The 27,510-nt window shown below is 35.3% G+C and overlaps 1 protein-coding gene across 4 annotated transcripts in view; it reads right to left on the bottom strand.

Annotated features, from left to right (window-relative positions):
• The window catches only part of DMD (dystrophin), a 2,197,254-nt gene that overhangs the window by 1,663,296 nt on the left and 506,448 nt on the right, over nucleotides 1–27,510 (bottom strand). For all 4 annotated transcript variants that reach the window (XM_032883124.1, XM_032883125.1, XM_032883122.1 and 1 more), the window contains exons 3-4: nucleotides 22,511–22,603; nucleotides 20,799–20,876 (exon numbers count right to left, since the gene is read on the bottom strand). In XM_032883124.1, the coding sequence (XP_032739015.1) occupies nucleotides 20,799–20,876; nucleotides 22,511–22,603 (171 nt within the window). The remainder of the gene's footprint in view (nucleotides 1–20,798; nucleotides 20,877–22,510; nucleotides 22,604–27,510) is intronic.

Genomic DNA, 27,510 nt, shown 5'->3' on the forward strand with positions numbered 1-27,510 from the left:
TTTGAATAATTTAAAAAAAAAAGCTCATAAGCTAATAGCTGGCCACACAATAGAAACTAATTAAAATTAAGTAGGATCTAGAAATTCCACTTCTAGATATATCCCCAAAGAATAGCAAGCAGGGACTTGAACAGATATCTGTATACCATTATTCATAGCAGGGTTACTCACAATAGCCAAAAGGTGAAAACAACACAAATGTCCATTGACCAATGAATGGACAAGCAAAAATGTGATATATACGTACAATGAAATATTATTCAGCCTTAAAAAGGAAGGAAATTCTGACAAATGCTACAACATAGACAAACTTTGAAAACATTGTGTTAAGTAAAAATATCCAGCCAGACACAAAATGAGAAATATATGATTCCACTTATATCTGGTGCCTAGAAAAGTCAAAATGTATAGAGAAATAAAGTAGAATAGAGCTTATCAGGGGCTGGAGAAAAGGGGAATAGGAAGTTACTGGTAAGAGTTCCAGTTTTTAATGATGAAAAAGTTTTGGAGATGAGTAGTGTTGCTAGGTGTATACTAATGGGAATGTACTTAATGTCACAGAAGTACATGGTTAAAAAGTTGCTTTACATGGTAAATTTTATGTTAGGTCTCTTTTATCACATTAAAAATAAATAATAAAAGAAGCCATTGGAAGATACATACACACGGAAGCCATAGACAATATCTAAAGGAGGGTGCACGGATGTGTTCCAATAACACTTATTTATAACAATGGGAAAAATAGGTAACTGTGTCTCATGGAGACTCCATGGAGAGAAAAAAATACATATTATGGCAGGGTAAGCAAAAGAACAAGAAGATATTCAGTATTGATTAAATCTGTGAAGACGTAACCTAAAGACTGGAAGAAAGTGGCAGGCAGAAAAGGCATGCCAGAAAGATCCCACATGACCAAAGATATGGAGATGGGGTAAAGGATATTACCTGATTGGGATTTAGAAGTATTGTGCTCAGGGACAATGTGGGATGGGGTAAAATTGTTCAACTATCTGGGACAGGATTATGAAGAATCTTTAAAACCTAATTCACACAAGGAACTGACTGTTAGAGAGGAGTTAATAAAGTAGAGAGGCAATAGCAGCAGCAAAGTTGTATAGATCTTGGCTAACTGTTATAGACCCTAAACAATAGCATAGATCATTTACAGATATCTCAAAAACTAATACAAAGAAGCTTAAACTTTTGTCAGAGACAAAACCTTTCTCACAATTCTGAACTCTAACAAATGTGCATTTTATAATAACATACTGCATCTTTAATTACAACTTTACAAGTAACGTGGTGATAACCACATAGCCATCTCTTTAGTCAACTTTCAATAGACAGAGCAGAGCATTAAATCTTAGTTTTGTGGAGAGAGTCTGTAGACAGATACAATAATGCTATCCAATTTATGTTACTTTGTTGATTTAAAATTATATTTTGTTAGTTTAGTTTTTTCCTGCCAGTATTATTCACTATGTCATCAGATTCAATGGGGCATGGACCAGCTCTGTTTCATTGGTGGTCCCTGCCCTAGAGCACAGTAAGTAAACACCATGGTTTGTAAGTGGTGATTCACTCATACATTCTCTATTTCATATGCCTCAGGGGCTGGCTCTTATCCCACTGCAGTTCGTACCAATCATCATTCCTTTCCAAAGGTCCAAACTTGATTAAGTCATGTTGCCATAAGGGGGTATAGCATTGTAAGAAACACTACCATAACCTTTTTTGAGTGGTAAACTAGATACCAATCTTGGTGTTGTTTTCTATTTATGTGTGTATATATAATCTATATTCTTTTTAGAAATATTTTATGGCTTTATGTATAGTCACATGAATATATTTTATGGAAAAGCGTGAGTGAGATCTCACACATGCATCTCTCCTGCTTTTCGTGAGGCTAGTTTTCTTTTCAGTTTTTGCTTACCCCTCTTTCTTCCCCTGACTTCTTTCCTAACCTGACCTAAAAGACTTTCATATTTTCTCCCTATTCATATGATCTCTGTATGTGTGAGTGTGTATGTGTGGTATCTTAAAGGCACAAATATACAGGGTTTTATATTCTCCCCAAAATAGCATATTATTCAGATTCTATTGAATATTGCTTTTACCAAACAATAATCCCTTTTATTCATTTTTTTTAATGGCTGCATAAGATTCATAGTTTGGATGTATCCTAAAGTATTTAGCCAGTTCCCTGTTAGTGGACATTTATTTTGTTTCTACATTTGTAATATTTGTTTTGTTTTGCCACTTAATATAATATTGCAATGGACATCTTGTACATAAATTCTCAGATAACTGATGCTTTTATCATTACAATAGCTAGTCCAGGAAATGTATTTTCTAGAGCAAAGATACATATATATATATATATATATATATATATATATATATTTTAATTTTGGTGGCTTTTTCTTTTTTTATTTCTATTTTTGAGAGAGAGAGAGAGAGATAGTGAACACGAATGGGGGGTATGTCGGGGGAGGGAAAGAGGGAGAAGCAGGCTCCCAGCTGAGCAGAGATCCCAATGCAGGGCTCCATCCCAGGACCCTGGGTTCAGGACCTGAGCCACAGGCAGACACTTAACTGACTGAGCCACCCAGGCACCTTAGTAGGGTTTTTTTTTTTAATAAAAAGGTTTTTAGCATTTAATATTTTAACCAGCAATGTGTATGAATGGGCTCTTTCCTTCCCAGCAATAGATGTTTTTGATTTTCATTTTGCCTGTCTGATGAGTAAAAAGATTTTGCATTGTTTATTTATTTCCATGATTCTTACTTCTTCTGGAATATCTTTTTGTATGGTTGATGATTGCAATTTCATCTGTAAATTGTCTGTTAATACAGTTTGTTCATTTTTCTAAAGATAGTTTTTCTTCTTAATTTTAAAAGCTCTTTGCAACTAGTAGCTAACATTTATTATTTACTACATGTAAGACATATTTTAATCAAGTTTATATAGTTCAACAATCTAATTTTGTATTCACATTCATAAGTGAGATTGTCTTATGTATTTTTAATTTAATTTTATGTTTCCTGACTGTTGGTACTATAGTTATTCTGATATCACAAAAGGAATTGCAGGGTTTTATCTTCTTATATACTTTGGAATACCCTAAAATATAGGAATTACTTTTTCTTTAAGGATTAGTTTAAACTCACATGTGAGAATCCTGGTATATATTTCCATGGTAAGTCTCTAATACTTAATATTTTCTGAAGTAATTGTTCTAGTTTAATTCTCTGCTATTCTTATGTCAATTTTAGTAATTTGCATTGTTCTAGGAGATCATCCATGTCTTAGATTTTTCAAAATTAATTTCCCAGAATTGCTTGTAATGTTCTCTCAGTTTCTTCTGAATCTATGGTTGCACATCATTTCTCATTACTAATCTTGTCTATTTTTCATTCTCTTCTTATTTTCTTTTGTTAGGATTAGAAGAGGTTTATCTCTTTTGTTGATCTATTCAAAGAGCTAGCTTTTGAACTCAATTCGACCTATATTTTTCAGTCTTCTATTTTGAATTTACTTTTCATTATTGTTTTTCCTTTTATAATCTCTGAAGTTGTATACTTATTTTATCTCTATGTTTAAAAAAAAAAACAAAACTTAAGCCTATGAGGTCCTCCCTGAATATAGCTTTCACTGCCCATATCGTCATCACAGTAAAAATATGAGACAGTTATTATTTTATATACATTTTACCTAGAGGAAAACAGAATGCCAAATGTACATGGAGCTTTCACAAGCTCAGATTTAAAACCAGGTCTGGATATGAGAGATAATTCCTTAATTAAATCTAGAGAATTCTTCATTAAGTGCTTTAATAGGCTCTCTCTAAATTAAAAAATATTGCATACCACCATTTAGGCAAGGAATATTATTTGTTTTGGTTATGTTTTATCTCTTTTCAAATTGCCAAGGACTATAAGAAACAACAATAATAATCACTAAGGCTCTAGGAGAGGGAGGGATATTTGGCCATGCCTCAAAGGGACTGTTCATGGTCTTTGTATTACTATTGAATGCCTCATGTTGACAGTCTAGCCCATTTTGACTCTGAATTCTCACATGCTTGGTGTTTTGATAATGCCATATTTCCTACTATGTAGCTAAGAACAATGTTGTTCTTATAAAACAATATCATTACTAGCTACTCTTAAATAATCATGTGCACAATGGCTTCTTTTAAATATCTTCCTAATATGTACTCTGCAGTTATATCTTTCAAGGATTCTCAGTCCAATTTCTAAATAACCATGGAAAGGAGAAACAAAAACTGAAATATGTTAAAATCTATGTTAAATGGGGAAGCCTGGGTGGCTCAGTTGGTTAAGCATCTGCCTTCAGCCCAGGTCATGATCCCAGGGTCCTAGGATAGTGTCCCACATGGGGCTCCTTGCTCAGCTGGAAGACTACTTCTCCCTCTTCCTGCCACTCCCTCTGCTTGTTCTCTCTTTCTCTCTGACAAATAGATAAATAAAATCTTAAAAAAATAATAAAATAAATTAAAAAATAAACTCTGTGTTAAATGAATAATTACATGTCTAGTAGGCAGAACAAAAAAACATTTATATGACATATATGTTAATATTATAGAACCAGTGTGTGTGTGTTTGTGTGTGCGTGTATCAGTATTGTGACCAGCATTAGATAGCAGGAAATTCAATATTGAGGTCACAAAGGATGCCCAAAGTTATGTTTTCCTGTTTGCAGAATGAAAGCATCTGATACTAAATGAATAAGTGTTGATATTGTGTGCGAAAATTAAATAGCATGCATTGAATTTTTATAGACACAAGTTCGCCTATACATGAAGATTGGCTTTATGAGTTCCTGAAAACAGGCCTAAGACTTTACTCATAATGTAACATTAGATTCTGGCTCAGAGTTTTGCAGTGTTCTCTGTGCAAGAAGCTTTATTTAAACTTAATTTTAGAGGATAGAAAATTCTCACCATTTGTCTTACTATAACAGAACTTTCTGATGGCTCTAATAGAATATTTAAATGTCAACTCTTAGGAAAATATCCCTTGACTCAGGATGCACAAACTATAAAAAAAACCACCTAGGAAACCTAATGAATTTGCTTTCAAAATACAGTAGTCTATTGTTATTATGTGAGGACACAAACTAGAGGGAATTCCTTTTTTGTGCCCACATTAATACTTAGACAAAAGCACTAGATTTCGTACAAAAATATCTATTTAGTAATTTTAAGGTTAATAATAAGTATTTCACAAATCAAAATCACAGTGAGATACCACCTCACACCAGTCAGAATGGCTAAAATTAACAAGTCAGGAAATGACAGATGTTGGAGAGGATGTGGAGAAAAGGGAACCCTCCTGTACTGTTGGTGGGAATGCAAGCTGGTGCAACCACTCTGGCAAACAGCATAGACGTTCCTCAGAAAGTTGAAAATAGAGCTACCCTATGACCCAGCATTTGTAATACTAGATATTTACATAAAGGATACAAATGTAGTGATCCGAAGGGGCACTTGCACCCCAGTGTTCATAGCAGCAACGTCCACAATAGCCAAACTGTGGAAAGAGCCCAGATGTCTATGCACAGATGAGTGGATAAAGAAGAGGTGATGTGTGTGTGTGTGTCTGTGTGTGTGTGTGTGTATGAATATTACCCAGCCATAAAAAAAAAATGAAGTATTATCATTTGCAACGACATGCATGGAACTAGAGGGTATTATGCTAAAAGAAATAAGTCAATCAGAGAAAGACAAATATCATATGATTTCACTCCTATGTGGAATTAGGGAAACAAAACAGAGGATCATAGGGAAAGGGAGGGAAAAATAAAATAAGACAAAATCAGAGAGGGAGACAAACTATAAGAGACTCTTAATCTCAGGAAACAAACTGAGGGCTGCTGGAGGGGAGGTGGGGGGATGGTTTAACTGGATGATGGACATTAAGGAGGACACGTGATGGAATGAGCACTGGGTGTTGTATACAACTGATGATCACTGAATTCTACCTCCGAAACTAATAGATTTTAAATAAAATAAATAAAAGTAACGTGATAAATAAAAAACAAAAGTAAACATGATACTAAACATCTGCAAAATATACATATATATGTATATATCTGTATATATACATATATATATAATTAGTGTGTTAACCACTGGGTTATGAGGAAAAATTCTCTTTCACTGTTTAGTGAAGAAAGCAATGTTCATTTTATCCCAGGTTTTATTTTATACCAGGTTCCTTCAGGGCATAGATGCAATCTAGCATTGTCAATAACATTTTCAAATTTATATATCCCATGGTGGTTATAGTAAAAGGATTTATATATACATTATATTGATATATTTAAGATTTAAGAATACTGAAGAAAACCATAAGATTTAAAGCATATCTGAAATATGATGGTTTAGTGAAAAGCGATTACTGACCTGGGCCAGTTTATATTATTTTTAATTAGCTTTACAGAAAGAGGAACAGCACATCAAATGTGAAATGCTACACATTGACTTTAGAAAGAGGCACATCTGACATAAAAATAATCGCAATAGCCAAGTCAAATAATGAAGATGGAAGTTCTTAGGACAGAGCAGGAAGAAAAACGATGAATAACAGCAAGGGAGTGCTATTCCTATGATAAAGTTTTAATGAATTTTTTCACGCTTTTTAAACTTTGTGGGAGCAGGGAGATGGATAAACTTTCCCAGTTTTAGTTTGTGAATCATTTAAGCATTTGCAGTTCTAACTTGGAATTTGTAGAGTTATAGCTCATTCAACATGGGAGCCATCACCTTTCCAAAAAATGGTATCAGCCACTTCTTGCCTTTTTAGACAATCGCACAGTACATTTCAAAGCTACAGGCACTAATGAAAACACATTCTGTGTCATTCAGCCAAACGAAATTAGGTTAGAACTAGGAGGTCCCTTACATGGGTTTCAAAAGATGTGGTTCTTTAACACCTTTCAGATTTCAGGATTTATCCTAAGAAGTCACTTTAGTTCCTTGATGTGCAGAATACAATCTGAATATTTTTTTGAATTCGGGAAGGGATAGGGGACAAAGGTAAGCCATCATTTTCCTCATCAGTCTAAGTATGTGAGTTTAACTAAAAAATGATGCAAATTAAATCTTATGACTTCACACAGAATGACATGAGTTCAAAAGGAACCATGAAATGTCATCTTTAAAAATTTGGGTAGATTTCCTTAACCAGATTCTTAAACAGTGACTAACAGTTAAGAAACAATCATGCATCGGAATTTATTATATAAAGATCCTTCCTGATACTTAGACCTCATTCAGATACTTCTCCCTTCTATTTATTTGGCTTTTTGGACCCATACATTTCTCTCTAATAAATTTCTTGTAACTGAGAATTTCATTCCAACATTCTAGACAACTAGGATTTGCTTTTAAAATGTGTGAAGCACTTTTTATAAAACATCTGCCATTATGCAGTCAAGCTAAGGAGACTTCTCTTTAAGTTCAAGAGAAATTCCTCAAGTATTTATGTAATCCTTCCAAATACAATGCATTTAAATGATCAAAAATGCAGGAAAACCAAAGTAGTTTTGCTGTTTTTGCAGCATGTGCTTTTATACTGTGTTTAAAATTTATGTAAAATGTTAAGACTTCTAGACATAAATCATACCTATTTTTTCCATTAAGAGATGAATGTACTGAATCTTTCATAATTCGATGATGAATAGTTCAAAATACACAACATAAAGGGTGGGCTGCCTTAGCTTTTGAGGACTTGGCTCTTTATTCCCTCGCATATCTCTATCTTGCAAAGAGTATTTTTTTAATTTTATACAAATATGGAAGTTTATACTAGAAAACACCTTTTATTTTTTATTTTATTTTTTAATGGTATGAAAATTGGCAGAAACTTTTGAAATGCAATTTTATTTACTTTTTGCTAATGCATTTTTTGTTTTCTTTTTTCTTTTATATTAAGTTCAATTAGCCAACATATATTACATCACTAGTTTTTGATGTAGTGTTCACTGATTCATTATTTGTGTGCAACACCCAGTGCTCATCACATCACGTGCCTTTCTTAATACCCACTTTTTAAAAGCACATTTTGACCTACATTGCATCCTAAGACTTAGTTCTAGGTACAGTACTTGCTATGAAGTCACTATCCTTACTTTCAATGATTAAGTTTTACATATTTAGTCATTCGTTAAATATTTTTCACCATCTCCTTACACCACATGTTGAATGGTAAAGATGGAGACAGACTAAAAAATGGACTTATATCAAATTGCCTAAAGACAACTGAAGTGAGTTCAAATTTCTCTATATTTGGATGTGTTTATGATCACAGTCATTTGTCACAAGGTAGTTCTTTTTAATGGAACTATGTTTTTACTTGCTTATACACTGCCTCTTGGCAATAAAGATTTGAAGCAGCTAAGTTTTAAAAACCCCATAATGTAAAGAAAGTAGAAACATTAAAGGGGTAAAAGAAAATTAAAACAAACATATCAAAGTAGGGGTTTCGATGCAGGCAGTTTCATTGATCATAAAATACAGGACTGAACTTTTTTGCCAAGTAGCTCCTACAGCTCAACTCAGCAAAATTTCTTATATGGAATATTATATACTAGAAGGCATCAATTGAGAAAATGAACTCTGTCCGCAGTAATAATTTCACAACATAGAATAAAATATGTATATACTTTCAATGTGATATTATCAAACTTGAATTTTTATAAATATTATATATCTTACACCCAGCAGTATAGAATGTTACTTTAATGAAAGCAGAACCCTATAACCTTGAACCATGTATACTGATTTCAAGGAAAAAATTTGGCAATAGTAACCCCGAAAACCTTCAAGTTACATGACTAACATTCATTATAATAAGAAGAAATTTTAAATTATAATACATTTTGAAGCCATATTATTATTATCACAAAAATATCTCAGTAAATGGCTACCTCAATTTTGAGTTTAATATGCAAGAAAAAATACTATTCTACCTTGAGGCAAGAAATGCACTGGTCAGGGGGAATATAACCAATTCACCTTATGAAATTATTTTAAATGAGAATTAGATTCATTTTTAAGAGTAGTAATTTCCCATTGATGAATTTAAATATTACAGTATATGTTTGTATATAATTTCTATATTCTATAAAAGAACATTCTGAAATATGTACAATCATTTCTATTAGTACATTTCACATTTCGGAGATGATGAAGTGGACTCTAAGTCATGGAATCATTTGGCAAAAATCCCGGAGTTAGTGACAGGGTTAAAGGATAGACTTCTCCTGGATCCTCAGAATAAATATAAGGTGCAGACATAGTACAGTCCTATTCCATGGATTGAAAATTTGGTGTAAGAACTAATATTTGTCTAACATAAATTAACTTAAAAATTTGGAATTTATATCTGAACACTGGATTTTATGAGTAATACATAGAGGCAGTTTATAGTCAGTCAAAGATATTATGTTCTGACACACTCCAAAATATGTATTATATGGCTCTGAATACTTAAAGAACATAAAATACTAGCTTTAAAGAATACTTTAGAACCCTCTTCATCTAAGATCATATGCCAGGAAGAGTGAATACCATATCAATTTTCAGATCAGTGACATTTGATAAGCATTCACTCTAACTCAGTGACAATTTTCAATGATGTGATTAAGTGAATATTTGAACATAGCTGACATTTGAATTTTTAACATAGGCTTTTAAATACTCACTTTGGATTTGTGCTATAAATGTATAAAAATGATCTTATTTGTTTTGTGCTACTTCACATTTATACTGCTTGAACATTTGAAGTTACTTGGTAAGAATTTGTCGCTTTGTCATAGACAGTTGATGAGAATGGTGTACGGAACATAAGTATGAGATCTACAGCTGTGTCAGCTAATATTAAATCATACTAAATCAAAAAGTCCTGGTATACTGTATGCACAGGATGTATTACAACACTACATTTCTTGTATGAATATTTAAAATAAAGATGGAGTGTATTCTATGACTTCAAAGAGGTACTGAGATCCATAAAATATAAACATGGAAATCTTGGGGGTGCCTGGGTGGCTCAGTCAGTTAAGTGTCTCTTGGTTTTGGCTAAGGTCACAATCTCAGGGTCCTGAGATTGAGTCCCTGCTTGTCACTCTCCCTCTGCTCCTCCCTGCTCTCTCTCTGTCACTTTCTTGAATAAATAAATAAAAAATATTTTAAAAAGCACATGGAAATCTAGGGATGGAAGAAGTGAAAACAAACTGGAATTAGCCAATTAATGGAAGACAGATATCATAATATATGCAGAGTGCAGTTTGAAATACCACGGACAGTTAAATCTCCCTACTAGATCTTTAATGGCTAAATTCCTTTAACAATGAAAAAATAGCCATCAGGGAGATTCAAATTAAAACCACATTGAGATACCACCTTACACCACTTAGAATGGCCAAAATTAGCAAGACAGGAAACATGTGTTGGAGAGATGTGGAGAAAGGGGAACCCTCTTACACTGTTGGTGGGAATGCAAGTTGGTGCAGCCACTTTGGAGAACAGTGTGGAGATTCCTCAAGAAATTAAAAATAGAGCTTCCCTATGACCCTGCAATTACACTACTGGGTATTTATCCCAAAGATACAGATGTAGTGAAAAGAAGGGCCATCTGTACCCCAATGTTCACAGCAGCAATGGCCACGGTTGCCAAAACTGTGGAAAGAACCAAGATGCCCTTCAACGGACAAATGGATAAGGAAGATGTGGTCCATATACACTATGGAATATTATGCCTCCATCAGAAAGGATGAATACCCAACTTTTGTAGCAACATGGACGGGACTGGAAGAGATTATGCTGAGTGAAATAAGTCAAGCAGAGAGAGTCAATTATCATATGGTTTCATTTATTTGTGGAGCACAACAAATAACATGGAGGACAAGGGGAGATGTAGAGGAGAAGGGAGTTGAGGGAAAGTGGAAGGGGAGGTGAACCATGAGAGACTATGGACTCTGAAAAACAATCTGAGGGTTTTGAAGGGGCAGGGGGTGGGAGGTTGGGGGAACCAGGTGGTGGGTATTAGGGAGGGCATGGATTGCATGGAGCACTGGGTGTGGTACAAAAACAATGAATACTGTTGCGCTGAAAAGAAGTAAAAAATTAAAAAAAAATAAATAAAACAAAACAAAAAAAAATAGTGAAAAAATATCATTCATTATTCAATTTGACACAAAATGATGAAAACATCAAATCTCTGGTAGAGGAAACTCACTGACTGGAACTTACTTATATCTAAGGGGGTAAAAAATCTATCAAGAAACAAATTAAAATGACCCATCAAATGTTTCTTTTCATTTGAGAGAAAATGTGGTTAAAGACCCACAGAACTGAATTCAGAATGTCTGGTGGAGACTGTCACAAACAAAAGTGGAGAAGGGTAAAGGAATGGTATAATAGCAATATGAGAGATGTTTCCATTACCTGTGATTTGCTTTATCTAACTTCAACAAGTAGCAAGGAAAAGCAAGCTGTGGCTATATTTTATATCTTGAGCTGGTGTGTAGACAAGCTTAACCACTTGATACAATCAGACTCTATTTCACAGGATTTTGTACTTTCTTTTGTTTGCTTTTTTAAACCATGGCCAGCTTTATTACAAATGAGCTTTGCTCTCAGCAAATATTGTAATAAAGGTATCACTGCACTTGGAAGTACTTTATTCTCAATAAGTCGTTTTGAAAATAAATTATTGATAGCAGAAATAACTTCATGCTAAAACAGCCACTACAGAGAATGCAAATCAGAACATAAATGTGGTATCAGAGCTCTACAGAGCTAAGCTGTGAGTGCCATTTGAGTGAGGATAGCAAATGAGGCATCAGGACAGAGAAGGGAAAGGAAACTGAGGCATGGAGTCAAATTGAGTTGCTAGTTGAGAACAAGGAAATGTGTGGAAATGGGTCATTTATGGCAGAGAAATAGGCCAAAGTAGACAACATCCTAAGAAGGAAGGAAAAAACAAAATGGACTTGACCTAAGATTTTGAAACTCCCACAAAGTAGCCTTTCTAAAGGAAGCTTCTAACACCCCTTTAACAAAAGGGAGGGCTAACTTTTTTCAAATTATTTAAAAAAAAACTTAGGTGTGTGGATAGAGTTGTAGAATTGTTAAGTCTCTAATGATTTTCTATCAGCAATTGTCAATTTCTTAAAGTTTGGATGAACTTATCACTGGTGCCATTAGACTCAGAATCCTTTGTGAAAGATTGGTCTTTAATTTTATGATTTCTTAACTTCTCTTGGCTACTGGTTAAGGTTGTCCATATTCCATTTTGTTAATTCTCATAACTTATCATTTTAAATAGAATATACTCTAATTTAATTGCTTTTTTATAATCAACATATAGCTCTGTGTAGATTCCATTTTCGGTTTCTATATCTCTTAAACTTGTGTTTAAAATTCTCTTTCTGTGTTTATGTTGCATATATTTGCTTTCCCCCTCCTTTTCCTGATTAAATTTATGAGATTAGTCTATTTTATTACTTTATTACAAAGAACTAGCTCTGAAATTTATCTAGTGTTTCCTCTTTCTGACTTATTTATTTCTTCATTTATCTTTTATTTTCTACTTTCCTTAGGGCATTTTTTTCTTTTTGTAGCATTTATGGTTGAAATCTTGAATTAATTTAATCTTTTTTTAATGAAATTTAAAGCAAAGACACAAATTGAACCTCTGAATAAAACCTAGGTCATTTCTCATGGAATGTTTTTCCTACACAAATGTGGATTTATACTCTTGATTCCTTATACAAAACATTTTAAATTAGTCAAATTGAATTTTTAGAAGTATTATTAATTTCTAGTATTGCATTATTATCATCAGAGTATATACTTTATAAGCTCTTCTTTTTAAGTACTTGACACTCTTACAGCATCCTGTGATGATAATATATTATCCATACTTGTACATAGGGCAGGAATTTTTTTATGTATTTATCTTTTCCTATGCCTTTGGTAAGTTTGTGCAGCAGAGCAGAAATAAGAAATAACTCATAGTCTGTTTTCCTTTTCTGGCTCTGATGTTCCCCAGAAGCATGGGAAAGGATACGGTATCAGCTGCTTCCAAACTTAGCCAGAAACCGTCTCTGCTCTCTGTCAGCAAATAGAGGTGGTATGCTTTGAAAACTGAATGGCTTCCTGGTACTCCCAGCAAGGTTCAACCCTCGGCAACATAAAGACTCAGTACAGACATTCTCAAGTCCACATCTGACCAGAAAATAGAGAATACTTGGAGTGTTGGTTATTCTCTGTCCCCTCCCCAGTCCTTCACCCCTTCTGTGTATTAGATGACTCATCTAGTTTAAAGTGACTTTATCACCTAGGATCTCTCACCCTCTGGCTTCTGGTTGAGCTTGAGCAATGAGTAGCGTTGGCAGGATACTGGAGAATCAAATAGAGAGACCAAGGTATCAATCTTCTCTCAACTACCCCCAGCAGGCCAAGATTTGGGAGTAACTTCATTTTTTAGATACATACATCACAGCTGCTCGCCAGTGGCCCCTCTCACGAGGTTGAAGCTTTCGCTAGTTTAAGGTAACAGTTCTCTCCCTTTTGTCTCTTTAGGTTTAGGAATAAACGCTATTAACTCTTGCTAGTCCCTACATGCTTCACCATTCATTGTTAGTCCCTTTAACTCTCTTCACATTTCTGCATCTATTCCCTTCATTACAATCTCTTCAGCTTTGTCTTTGCGGGCTTTCTGTTTTATACCGGAACTGTTAACGAGACACTTGGTTTCACCAGAAGACTTGCACTTCGGTGGTGAATCTATCAGTGGCTACTTCAGTGGACTGAAGATGAATGGCTTTTCTCCTGCCTATAAAAGGCACCACATCAGTCTACTGATCTCTGGCCATTCCTAGGGATAGGGAAGAGCATTCCTAATAATGACAAAGAATTTTCTGAATGCCAGTTTGGGAGCTCAGATTTGGATTTAGGAAATTTAAATTAAATTATGAACTATTCCTTTTCCTGCAAATCCAACTTTATGGGGCAGAAGGTTTATACATAATGCACATATATTTTATAGAATCATCTGTGCTTTGGGCTATCAATGGGAGGGAAATTGTTATTAAATCTACAGTTTATGCTATCTGTATTCTCTCTATATATATATGTATTTTTTTTTTCTTTCTGTTAAGTGTGTTCTAACCTGACAATGGCAAATTAAAGACTGAATAAAAATATACTTCTGAGCCTGAGGTCCAGTCCACTGCTGTCGCTGGGGGCGGAACCAACTCCAGCTCCCTGAGCCGCTTGGGAGGCTTGTGAGGGGCCAGGGGACTTCGGACATGGTAGAGCCCCAGGAGGCACAGGCCTGTGCTGGTCCCCGCAGTACTCTGCAGGGCTACAAAAGGAGGGCGAACGTGTCCAGAATCCCTGTAGGGCAGGAAACCTCAACACAGAAAAACTGCAATGAAAATGAAGGAATGCCTGAGAACCAAGGAAAGAGTACAAAGAACAGCCATGGGATGTGGGAAAACCAGAAGTAGCTTGTACTCTGGAAAACAAGGAAAAGTTAGAAAATGAGGGAAAGACAAATCACAAGGGAAAGGCAGGAAATGAGGAAATTTAAAGGACAAGGAAAAGCCAGAGAGTGTGGCAAAACCGGAAGATGGAAAGCCAGTGAGTGAGGGAAAGACAGAGGGCAAGGCAAAGCCAAAAGAAGAAAACCCAGGCAGTGAGGGAAAGCAAAAGGAAGAGGGAAAGTGAGCCAGTGAGCCAAGGGTTGCAGGAAAGTGCCTAGCTGTGGATGGTATACCCAGGAAGGCCAGAAGAAAAACCAACAAGGGGCTGGCTCTGTGCCGCCAGGAATATAAGGCCATACGATATGCATGTGAGGAATGAGGAGATGAGAAGAGAATTCGATGAAATGGTCAGGGTGGAGGATAAGGTGAAGAAAACCAGACAGAAATGGGGAGGGGAGTACATGGATGCAAAGAGCTTTACAGGATCCCTTCCACCCAAGGGGTCCAAGAGATCTCAGGGGGTGGCTACAGGGCCCCACAAAAGGTCTTCAAAGACATTCCTTTTATGTAGTGCCCCTGGCAGCATTTGCCAGGCCCTGTGCTTTAACCTTATGCTAATAATTTGCTTTAGCTGTCATTTTTGTTATCAGCAGCATTTCAAACCAACTAGAGTATTCGATCAGTAGGGGATTTTTCACCCACGTGCATTGCACAGACGTTCTAATCCTTGGAAAATAAAGCAGCTTATAATATTAAAAAAATTATTTTCATTACATTTTCTTTGTAGTTTTAGTAGTATTTCTATTATGCAGTAAGTTGTATAATGTTTCATTTTATTTTTTCAAAGATATATTTATTTTGGAGAGAGGGAGAGAGAGTGGGGGAGAGGGGCAGAGGAAGAGGGAGAGAGAATCTTAAGCAGAGTGCAGATCCCACCCTGGGGCTCCATCTCAGGGACCAGAAATCATAACCTGAGCCAAAACCAAGAGTCAGATGCTTAACTGACTGCGCCCGCCCAGGTACTCCTGTATCCTACTTTAATTACTGATTGTAACTTTCCTGGATAAAAATGTACTCTTTTTAAATACTTTTAAGTTTTTCTGTGTTATTATTTAACTTTTTCTCTAATCTTAAAAGAATGTGTTTTATTAGCAGTTCAATATATAGTAGCACCTTAAGTTTCAGTCATTGCCATCTCCTTCAGCACAAAGTTCAAAGCCTAGCCATGTCTTCCCATGTTTTCCCTTCTCCCTTCTTGTCTTCCCTTCTTTAATGGCTTTTCTGTTTTATTGCCAGAATTCCTTCTGGTCTTATATTGAAAACTGTGAAATTAATCATTACAATACATATCTAGGAAAGCCAACATATGCAGGAAACCCACCCTGCTACCTCTATGATCCCCTGCTCGCCTGTGTTTTCTCCACATTCAGTCTTGTCTGTCTTGTGAGTCCTATTTGCAAACTTCTTTTTTTTTCTCTCTCTCTCTTTCATCAAGATCTTTCTGTTCCTCTGCCTGGACTATTTTCCTATAGAAAATCCCATGGCTCACTCCCTCTCTTCTTTCCAGGCTTTAACTGTATCACAGCTTAACTGAGAGTTCTTCCCATACCTCCTATTCTGTTTATGATTTATTCGTTCATTTGGCTATCACTACATTCTAAATGTATAATGTCCCCTGGTATGTGACGGCATAAAGGGTTGTGTCTGTTCTGATCACTGACTACAGTGTTCCTACCACCTAGAATACAATCGAACACATAAGACACATTCAATAAATAATGTGCTGAATGTAAATATACTAACATTGTTTAAAGTATGATTTCTCAAAATCTCCAATCAAGGCCTTCCTTCTACAGTTGATTCTAAATTTGGGAATCTGTGATTTTTAAAAGGAAATTTGAAATAGTCCTATCTACTATTTTATTTAATATGCCATTTTATGGATATCCTGCCCTAGGCTCATTTATTCATCTAATATAGAATACCTAAGCCCATCTTTAAGGGGAAAAAATCCTGCTCTTGAACATTCTCTTTGATTTAATTGTATGTTTACTCCTTATGGTAATAATCAGACTAATAAACACATTTCCTTGAAATCTTTTCCATTTCTTTTGTACTTTCTCCTGTTATAAAATAACCAAGAAGTATAAAATGATAATAAATTTACCTTTGAACATTTATATTCTGTGTCTTTTAGCCTGGGGCTACTTCAAGTAAAAGGTTATTTCACTCTGGGTTTTGCTTTCCACTGGAAAATGTTTTACTTGAGATTCTACCCTTTCATACAAAGATTTCAATTTTATGCCAGTCCCTATTAAGGCCCTTGGCTGGATGGGAGCATTGTGGAAATCTGCTCTTTAAGGGCTCCTCTATAAAGCCCTCATTTCAGGGTCTTTGGCTGCTCAAACAATGGGAGGTTCTCAAGGTTTTGTATTTTCAGAAAGAAATATGACCATCTGAGAAAAGACCTATAAAATGCATTAATCACATTCTAATTTTGTATACTTATCACATTTCATTAAACAATTTCATGAGAAAATACAGGGTGTATTGTCAGACTGATAAATAGGCCATTGTTTGGCATTTGGGAGGTTGTAAGGTTAGGTTTACTTTACCTTTATAGGTTCCTCTGTTTTTTAAACCTTTTTAAAAACAGGAATTGAAGTAAAACATACATGAGAAAGTATACTTGAGTGTAGACCTTGAAAATTTTTCTCAGAGCAAATGCTCCTGTGTAACAAGCACCAGGTCAAAATATGCAATATTTTTGACACCTGAGAAGATTCACTCATGTATTTTACTGCTTCACTCCTTCCAAAATGTAACCACTCTTCTGACCTTTAAACCCATGGAACAATTTTGCCTGTTTTTGAAATCTAATTAAAAGAAATCATAATAGGTATACTTTTGTGTCTCACTTCTCTGGCTCAAATCTCTTTCAAGGGATTGACATCCCATGTATTGCATATAGCTATCATTTGTCTATTTTCACCACTTTATAATATGCTATCATGTGAATATACTACAGTCATTTCCAGTTTGGGCTACTACAAATCAAGCTGCTATGAACATTCTCTCTCTCTTTCTCTCTCCACATACACATACACACACACAACACAGACACATACATGCATAGAAATGGCAATTATATCCCTCAATACAAAACTTTTGGGTTATAAGAATTATGCAGTTTTGCATTTAGTATATAATGCCAAACTTTTAATAGTTGTCTGAATTACATTTCCACCAGTTAGGAGTTCAAGTTATTCCAAATCCTCACCCTCAGCATTATTAGCCCTTCTAATTTCAGCCATTTTTATGAATTTGTATTGGTTTCTCATTGCATTTTTTAACTTGAATTTCCATATTTACTGCTGAGGTTGAATATTTTTTTACATTATTCTTTAATTTTTGAACATCCTCTTTTGTGAAGTTCCTATTCAAATTTTCTGCCCATTTTTTTGCTCATTCTGCAAAACCTAAAATTATCTTTTTATTAAGATTTTATTTACTTGAGAGAGAGAGAGTGAGAGACAGAGCACGAGAGGGGAGAGGGTCAGAGGAAGAAGCAGACTCCCTGCTGAGCAGGGAGCTGGATGCAGGACTTGATCCTGTGACTCCAGGATCATGAAATGAGCCAAAGGCAGTCACTTAACAAACTGAGCCATCAAGGTGCCCCGCAAAACCTAAAATCATTAAAAATAAATAAACTATAGAGGAAAATCATAGGAGAAATCTGGAATGCTCAATAGTATAAAGGTATCGATTCTTCCCAAACTGATCTATAAATTTAACTCATTATTGATCATATTCGAAACAGGATTTATGTGGAAATTTAAAAGATGATGGGAAAATAAAGAGAGAAATACAATGGATCAGTATAACCAAGAAAACAACAAGAAAAAAAGGGGAACCTAGTTTACCAGATACAAGGATGTATAAAACTGCAGTAATCCATAGGGCATGGTATTTGTGCATGTATAAAAAAAGAGAAAAATGGAACTGAACTAAAGTCCAAAAACAGAACAATATTTGTATTGAGAAATTTTTATGACATACCTAGTATTAGAGAGCAATGAGTAAGTAACATTCTTTTTAATAAATGGTGTTGTGACAATTTGATTCCAAATGAAAAAAAAGAAAAGAACCTGAATCTTAACCCATTCCTCATGCCAAATTCAATAATAAATTCCAGGTAAATATAGATTCAAATTCAAATGATAAAACAAAGAAGCCTATATAGAAGAAAATAAAATATAACAACATAATGGTTTTGGGCAGACAAATATTTCTTTAAAAGGACACAACATTATAATGTGAACATTTAGAAAAATGACCTATACCAGAATGAAGAATTTTGCTTTATCATTAAGTAAAAATATAATTCAAAGGCAGAAAATACCTTTGGAGTGCATAAATGAAGGATTCATATCCAGAACATACAACTCATAATTTTGATGAAGTTCAAGTTAATTTTTCTCTTTTTGAATCATGCTTTTGGTTTCACATCTAAGAAGAATTTGGTTATCCCAAAGTCACAGATTTTCTTTTATGGCTTCTCTGTTTTATTGCCAGAGTTCCTTCTGGTCTTATATTGAAAACTGTGAAATTAATAATACAACATATACAGGAAAGCCAAAAATTCATAACAACCAGTATGTGGGGGCCTAAAACCTCTTATCAAACAAAATCTATGGCTACATTAATCTACTATTAAAAAAAAGATCCAACAACTTATTGCTTAACATGGTATTTTTTTGGTGGAAAGAGATGAATTACATCAAATAGACTGAATCCAATAATTCTTTGAATTTTCTTCTGTCTTCCTTGCTTTCATATTTTATAATGGAATGTGGGAACTGAAAAAGATTTTTTTTTCACGTAAATTCTAATATCTCTAAACAATACTCTTTTTTTAAAGGTCTTATTCATTTATTTGACACAGAGAGAGCACAAATAGGGAAGCTGCAGGCAGAGGGAGAGAGAGAAACATGTTTCTCGCTGAGCAGGGAGCCTGATGCAGGGCTCGATCCCAGCACCCTGGGATCATGACCTGAGCCAAAGGCAGCCAGCAGCTTACCCAACTGAGCCACCCAGGTGCCCCTTTAAACAATATTCTTAATTTATGTGATATTGATCTTTCAAAAGGATCTATCAGACTAATATTGAGGCAAACATTTTATAGACCGTCTTATTCTGTCTGCAATTCGAAATTCTTCCTGAAAATTTGAAAATAAACAGTTAATCACTTCAGAAAATAATTTAAAAGGTGTAATGTTTCTATAAAGCAATTTTTCATAGATTAAATATGACAATAACCCTAAATTGATAAAATCAACCAAATGCTGCACAGCCTTCACTATCATTTTCTACCTGATGCCTTCTCTGTACCAGAGGAGCTGAACAACATATACAGGAAAGCCAAGTACACATCATGACTCATCTATCACTGATGATGGTTATTGTAAGAGTATGTGAGCAATTTATTTGAATTTATCCTTGAAGAAGAGATGCAATGTAATTAGGAAGATACTAAGTGCCTGGTAAATGTATTGGTCGATTAGAAAGGTTGTAGGAAGCTGGTGAGAAAGGAGGGCTCCTCTAATACCATGGCAGAGGGGAGGAATCTCAAAGTCACTCAAAGGAGACCAAACTCTTTTCATCATCATATTTATTTAGGTATAATTGTTGACTTTCTAATGCCATACATATATTTTCATCTAGTTCAGCTAAATCAAACCTAGCAATAGGAAAAAAATGTGCAGTTCTGTGAGTTGAAATAGTGATTGTTCTGTGTAACTTTCATACTTGGATGTGATGTCTAATAAATGTTGCTTTAATTCAAACAAATTTTATCATCATCATGTCTGAGCATACTTGATACATAAAAAATAATAGTCAGCCTAGTAAAAGCCATTTGTTGCACAGAATACTTCTTTAAAAAACTAAGATTCGCCACTGGACTTAATCTATCCTCCAAATGTAACTGCAAGTAAAATCTGAAAACAACTCCAAGTGCCCTATCAGGTCTGAGTCATACCCTTCCCTGCCCCCGTGACTGCATACATTTATTTCCTGAATCATTTTAGCCACCAACAGATGCACATGAACAAGAATACATACTCCAAAAAATCACTACTTTGATTTAAGTTTACTTGATTTAAGTCTCAAGAGAACTTGAGAAGCTTTCCCTGCTTTGGGGGAGCCAAAGCCCTCACTCAAACATTAAGCATGCTGTCTCATGGTATCCAGACTCTGTCCAGGCCTCCACTTACATTATTTTTCTGCAAGACTCGCAGTGCCTTGTTGACATTGTTTAGGGCGTGAACTCTTGTGGATCCTTTTTCTTTTGGCTGAAAGCAAAATGAAACAATGTTTACTGCCCAGCAGAGAAGGACAATCTACCAGAAATGAAACATTTATATATTTCACTTCCAAGTTTGAATATTTTAAATGAGCATAGGCTGTGAGGCATTGATATAATATACTTAAGTGCTTTGGGTTAATTGTCCTTGTCATAGGACTTTCTTAGCATGAATCAACCACTCCTCAAGAAAAATGATAGCATTTTCTTTTCCTCAAAAAAAGCTATTTGGTTATCATCTCTTCATTCCACAGCCCAGTTGGGGATTACTGCATGACCAGGAAAGAGAAACAACATTGCATAAGGACTTCTTAGTAAGGTAGTTAAGTGAGGTAATTTCCACACATTTAAGGAAAGTATAAAAGAGATTTGAGCATAGAATAATTATATAATGCCAAATAGGGTTAAAGGAAAGCATTTCTGTCAACATTACCTTAACTTGCCTTCATCACTGAAGCTCAAAACCTCAATCATCTTTTGTCCTCCAACCCTCACTCTCAACCCCCAGAGTCCCATCTCGTCCTATAATCTCTAAACTGACATTTGCATACTGCATTACAATATGCAGATTAACTCATTTATCCAGTTGTGGAGTTTTAGAAATTCTACCATTATGATGCCTGCCATATTGACTTCTGAAAAGAGATCTACCTCTCAAGAAATTTTTAAGGGCACAATAAAGTACAGATGGTCCCTGACATGAATGTTTGATTTAGGACTTTTTGACTTTATAATGGTGCAAAAGTGATATGCATTCAGCAAAAACCATACTTCACATTTTGAATTTGGATCTTTTCCCAGGCTCGCAATATCCAGTGTTATACTCTGATGATGCTGGACGGGGCAGTCAGCCACAGTCAGCCATGAGATCATGAGGGTAGATGACCAATATACTTACAACCATTCCATTTTTCACTTTCAGTATACTATTCAATACATTATGGGAGATAGTTAATACTTTGTTATAATACAGACTTCGTGTGAAATTGTTTTGCCCAACCATAGGCTAATGTAAGCATTCTAAGCATGTTTAAGGTAGGCTAGGCTAAACTATGAAGTTCAGTAGATTATGTGTTATAAACGCATTGTCAATATAGGGAATTTTTAATCTGTAATGGATTTATAGAGATGTAACCCCATAGTAAGTCAAGGAAGTTCTGTATTATTAACTATAGAAATAATGTTGTGGAACTTATTCATTGTGTATAATTGAAACTTTATACCTGTTGACCAGCAACACCCCATTCTCCATATCTTCACTTTAGTGTTCTTGTCGCAGTAAAAATGAAATTAAACTTAAAAACTCATGATGAATAAAAACCTTACAAAACGTTCAGTAACAAAGATGCCAAATATTATAAGCAAATAATATCTATTAATTAGCATAAATTTTGTGACTGAAAATTTTACCTTCTAGTTCTGTGTATGATAGAATATCCCCAAATAAAAATAATATTTCAAGATTGTTTCATTCAGGAATATGTCCTGTATTGCTAGTTAAATCAGGAATTATTAAATTAGTGAATTTTACTAGATCTTGAACAACTATACTGAGTTAGTTTCTGGTTTCTCAGTAAATTCTCCTAAGGTTAATGTGAACTTTCTTATAAATAAGTCACATACCAGTTTTTGCCCTGTCAGGCCTTCCAGAAGGTCTAGGAGGCGTCTCCCATCCTGTAGGTCACTGAAGAGGTTCTCTATGTGCTGCTTCCCAAACTGAAATATGAAATATACCCAATTAAACAAAGCACTCTTTCAGTGATCCATTTCCATGAATATGCCTTTTAAAATTTAAAGCTATGTTTAAGAATATTTAATGTATCTAATTCTTCATTTGCCAAGGGTGAAGGATGAAAAGAGAACCTCCAAGTAAAAAACAAAAAGAAAATATATCATCATTAGGTCAAATCTATTTAAGTATGTTTTTTAATAACCTGAGTTAGATATCTAATTGGTCTAATTAACTCAACTTTTTGAATGCTGATTCTATGAAGGAGAGAGAAGTAAACACACAGAGAAACAAAGACCACCTATAGTTTGTTCTGGATAGATCCTTACAATTTAACTGTTTCCCGTACTTGGCTATATCACATAATTGTAGAGGGTGCACCATCCTGTACCCCTAGAACATGCTTTCTCTCAAAATACAATTTGGATACTGCCTCAAAATGATCCATTTTCATTACTGCCTGGCTCAGATGTTAGATCGGATTTTAACTGAGTTAAAATACACCTGTGACATATTGGTGTCTTTTTTTTTTCTTTACTTGGAAATTGTACTGAGAAAGAGTAATAACCACTCATATCATCTAGTATTTTGGTAGCAAATACTCATGAGAAACACTTCACTAAACGAGTGGATCTTACAATCTTTGTAATATAGCTGTGGGTTAGCATTCATATACTCATCTCACGGATGAGACAAAGAGGTTGAACATGTGGCTCTTTGCAACAAAACTAGAAGACGGTAAAGTCCAAATGTTGTCCCAGAGCTGTCTAACCCCAGAGGGATGGTTCTTCCTAGATTATCATGCTGCTTCCAAGGCTTTTTCCTCCTCCCATCTGAGCATCTTTCAAATATTTTATTTCTTCTGTCATGACCCTAAATATTTTCTTTTTCTGGTTGAAATCCTACAATCCCTCCACATGAAATCATTCACAACTCTTTCATCACCCAGGTTCTCTGGAAAGTCCTAATTTATCAGTGACAGATGTTTATTGAGCACCAGTAAACCTGAGCTAAGTGCTGGAGCATACACTAGTAACAATAGACATGCCCCCAGCCCTTGTGCATCTTTGAGTCCAGCACGGAAAAGAAATATTCCCAAAAGACAGTACTACACAGAAGCAGTAACAGGGACCCAGGCGCATATAACTTTGGGAACTCCTATAGTATGGGGACCAGGAAATACTGTCCCCAAAATATCAGAGGATGGGACAGACATTAGTTTTCAGATGCTAATTGAACCAACATTGGGTTGGTCTCATGCATTCCTCGATCACCTGCAAACTTTGCATTTCAGCCAGGTCAAGAAAGATAAAGAAGAACCTTGGTTTCCAGGAAGAGGGCATCCCTGAAGCTTCCAAGATTGAAAACAGGATTCCTGCTCTCCCTACAGCCACATAGCCATGTCTATGACAAGTTCTGTCAATGCCTAGGTGTTTCACCTGATGAAAACACAGACCTGTGAAAAAAGGCGACCACTCTTTCTATGGCCAGCTTTGAAAATTGAGCCATATATATGCTTTGACAAAGGTAACTACAGGTTATTCCTCAGAAATTCTACTCTAATTGTTCTGCTTAAAAGTTCCTGGGGAAAAAGAAGACAACACACAATATGAATATGTAAAAACACCTTTACTACACATAATGTACATATAAATCTCAAAACAACATGCCATTTTTTATGAAACTTTAAGGAACAATTTCTACCAATAAGAAGACGAATGCATGCATTATAATTCTGTCAAGAACCTCATATATAACATGGAATCACTTGGCATTTCGAGGGTTGATATTAAGGTTTTACTTTCAAGGTCTACAAGCCCTTGGTCTACAGTGCCTTGAAAATGCTATTCTCTTTTGTTTTGTTTTGTTTCATCCGGGAGCAAAATTTTACAGATACATTTGAGAAGCGAGTGGCTTCTAAACTTACCGCCAAAAACAATATTACACACTGAAATGTGTCAAGTTTTAAAGAAAATAAAGTAGAGTTAGCTGACAGAGATACTTGTTCTTGGTAAAAATATATATCTAGAATGGATAGATGGATAGATACATTCTTACATACATACATACATACATACCAAAATCTGTCCAACCTGGAAGGATGTGGGTGGCAAAATGTTCATTCAAGAAGAGCACAGATAGAGAAAGAAAAGAGTACTGGGGCACAGATTAAAGCATGAACCTCAAAGCCATAGGGATCATCTAGCATCCAAGACACAAGGACTATAAAGCTTATGCTTTGGGGCAAGGAGTCTAGACAATTGTCAACAAGGCAAACAGGCCAATGTATTTTATAATTCTTTCTTTTAACCTGGAATCAAACAGAATGGAGAGGGAGTAAAGAACTGTAGGCTAATCAGAGGCCTCCAGGCACATCTATTTGTGATACTTAGAAAGCAATGAAGGAATGGCGAAAAAGTTCCTGCTATCATACATGACATTCATAACTTGTACAATCAACAATATATTAAAGTATCACAACTGAAATCCAATTTCTATTTGTTATATTTGCATTCTTTAATAGAGTGCTTCTCAGAACGTTCCATTAAAGCATCTTTCTAACAGATGAGATTGAATGAATTTACTGCAGGTCTGGCAGTATAAATTAGGCAGTGACAGAAGATTCAAAATGTCTGTGAACTCATACATTTTATTTTTTATATTAATATATAGTGTATTATTGGTTTCGAAGGTGGATTTCAGTAATTCATCAGTCTTATAGAACCCCCAGTGTTCATTACATCACGTGCCATCCTTAATGTCCATTACCCAGTTATTACCTCCCCCTACCTCCTTCCCCTCCTACAACCCTCCATTTACGCATATGTTTTATGTTACAAATTTACGGAAATGTTGCCTTCGTCTCGTAATGAATGTTTTATTTTTTTAAAGATTTTATTTATTTATTCGAGAAAGAGAAAATGAGAAAGAGAGAGCACAAGAACGGGGAGAGTCAGAGGGAGAAGCTGAGCAGGGCCGAGCAGGAAGCCTGACAAGGGACTTGATCCCGGGACTCCAGGATCATGACCTGAGCTGAAGGCAGTCGCCCAACCAAGTGAGCCACCCAGGCACCCTGAATGCTTTTTTTTTTTTTTTAAGTATTTTCAAGCATTTATGAGTGAAATTTCCCCTCCTAGGTCCAATTAAAGTGATAGTCAGTGGAACATACAATGTTTAGCCTATAACTTCATGGATCTTTAGGTGCTCCGTCTTTTTTCTTCCAGTGGTATGAAGACCCAGGGAAAGCAAAACATCTCATTTCTCGTGGATGGTTTTCATTTCTCTCCTAGATTCAAATCCTCATGCCACAACGTTATAGCTATGATATAGCAAAAGTAGCACACCTTTGAGAGGCAGAAAGAGCTGACTTTTATTTTATTTTACTTTCCTTTTTTTAATTTAAATTCAATTAGCATATGATATATTATTTGTTTCAGTGGTACAGGTCTGTGATTCATCAGTTTTATGTAATGCCCAGTGCTCATTACCACACACACCCTGACTTTTGAACTGGAGTCTTCTATTAATTAGCTGCACTCAGGCAAGTGACTTAACTTTCCTGAGGCACAATGTACTCTAGTAAAATGGGGATCGAAATAATACCAGTTCAGAGCACTCCCTCGGAGGTTTAAATGAAACAGTGTAGGTGTGCTGATAAACTTGGCAAATAGTAGGCACTCGATTAATATAGGATTTTTTTTTTGGGGGGGGGTTATTCTATTACTCTTTGACTTCTCTTTCTCTGGCCAAATTCTAGATATAGATACAATTATGGTACCTTATTGAATCTACTAGAAAGTGCAGAGCTCACATATAGTGTGTTCTGTTTTGTCTTATTTTGGTACCCCTGTAAGACTGAAAAGTCAAAGGAAGAAGATGTCACTCCATATTCAGTTACTTACATGCTGGTAAACATGGATGGCACTGAAAGGCTTTAAGCTCTTTCTCTTTTTTCTTGTTCTTTGGGTTACTTTCCATTAAGTCCTCTTTTGTTTATGCCCTTTTTCATCTTCTACATGTACCATGCTTTTTTGTTGCAAGTAACGTTTATGTCATGGAAACAGTAATATTTCTTTGAAATTCCTTATCTTTAATGGTTTTCTTTTCAAGTATATGAAAATTATTTTGTGAAACACACAAAACATTAAGCCCTTTCTGGGCCACATGACCCTGTGGCTCTCCATCTTCAGTCCCTTTCAAGACTAATACTTTGCTTAAGAAGTAAACTTTTTATTTTTATTTTTTTTAAAGATTTTATTTATTTATTTGACAGACAGAGATCACAAGTAGGCAGAGAGGCAGGCAGAGAGAGAGGAAGGGAAGCAGGCTCCCTGCTGAGCAGAGAGCCTGATGCGGGACTCGATCCCAGGACCCTGAGATCATGACCTGAGCCGAAGGCAGCGGCTTAACCCACTGAGCCACCCAGGTGCCCAGAAGTAAACTTTTTATATTACTCAGCAGTTTACTGCATTCACTTACATGTTGTCGTCTTCCTTGCTTACCTAAATAACAAGATTAAAGGGCCATAAAATTAGATAATGATGTTTCCTGATCATTGTCCATATGATATAAAGAAATACAGAGGCACAGACAAGGTTCAAAAGAAAAAAAAAATCAGATAGGTTGATTGGTAAGTGAGGGAAACAAAGTGAAAAAAATCAAAGTGAGAATAAATTAAAAGGGACAGAAATGCATTTGTGAAAATATTTAAATAACTTCTGGCTCTTCAGAATTGTATCAATTTCTCAACCTGAAAATACACAGGGATCAATAAAATATTCCAATAAGAGGTAAAGAGCACAGGAGTTATTTAGCATGACCTTCTGGTTACACAAAGGTCAGCCTCTGGACAACTCTGTTGCTCAGAAAGTCAAGACACTTCTCTGTGATTACA

The sequence above is a fragment of the Lontra canadensis genome, unplaced genomic scaffold (genome assembly GCF_010015895.1).
Source record: "Lontra canadensis isolate GAN:19392208 unplaced genomic scaffold, GSC_riverotter_1.0 scaffold86, whole genome shotgun sequence".
NCBI lineage: Eukaryota > Metazoa > Chordata > Mammalia > Carnivora > Mustelidae > Lontra > Lontra canadensis.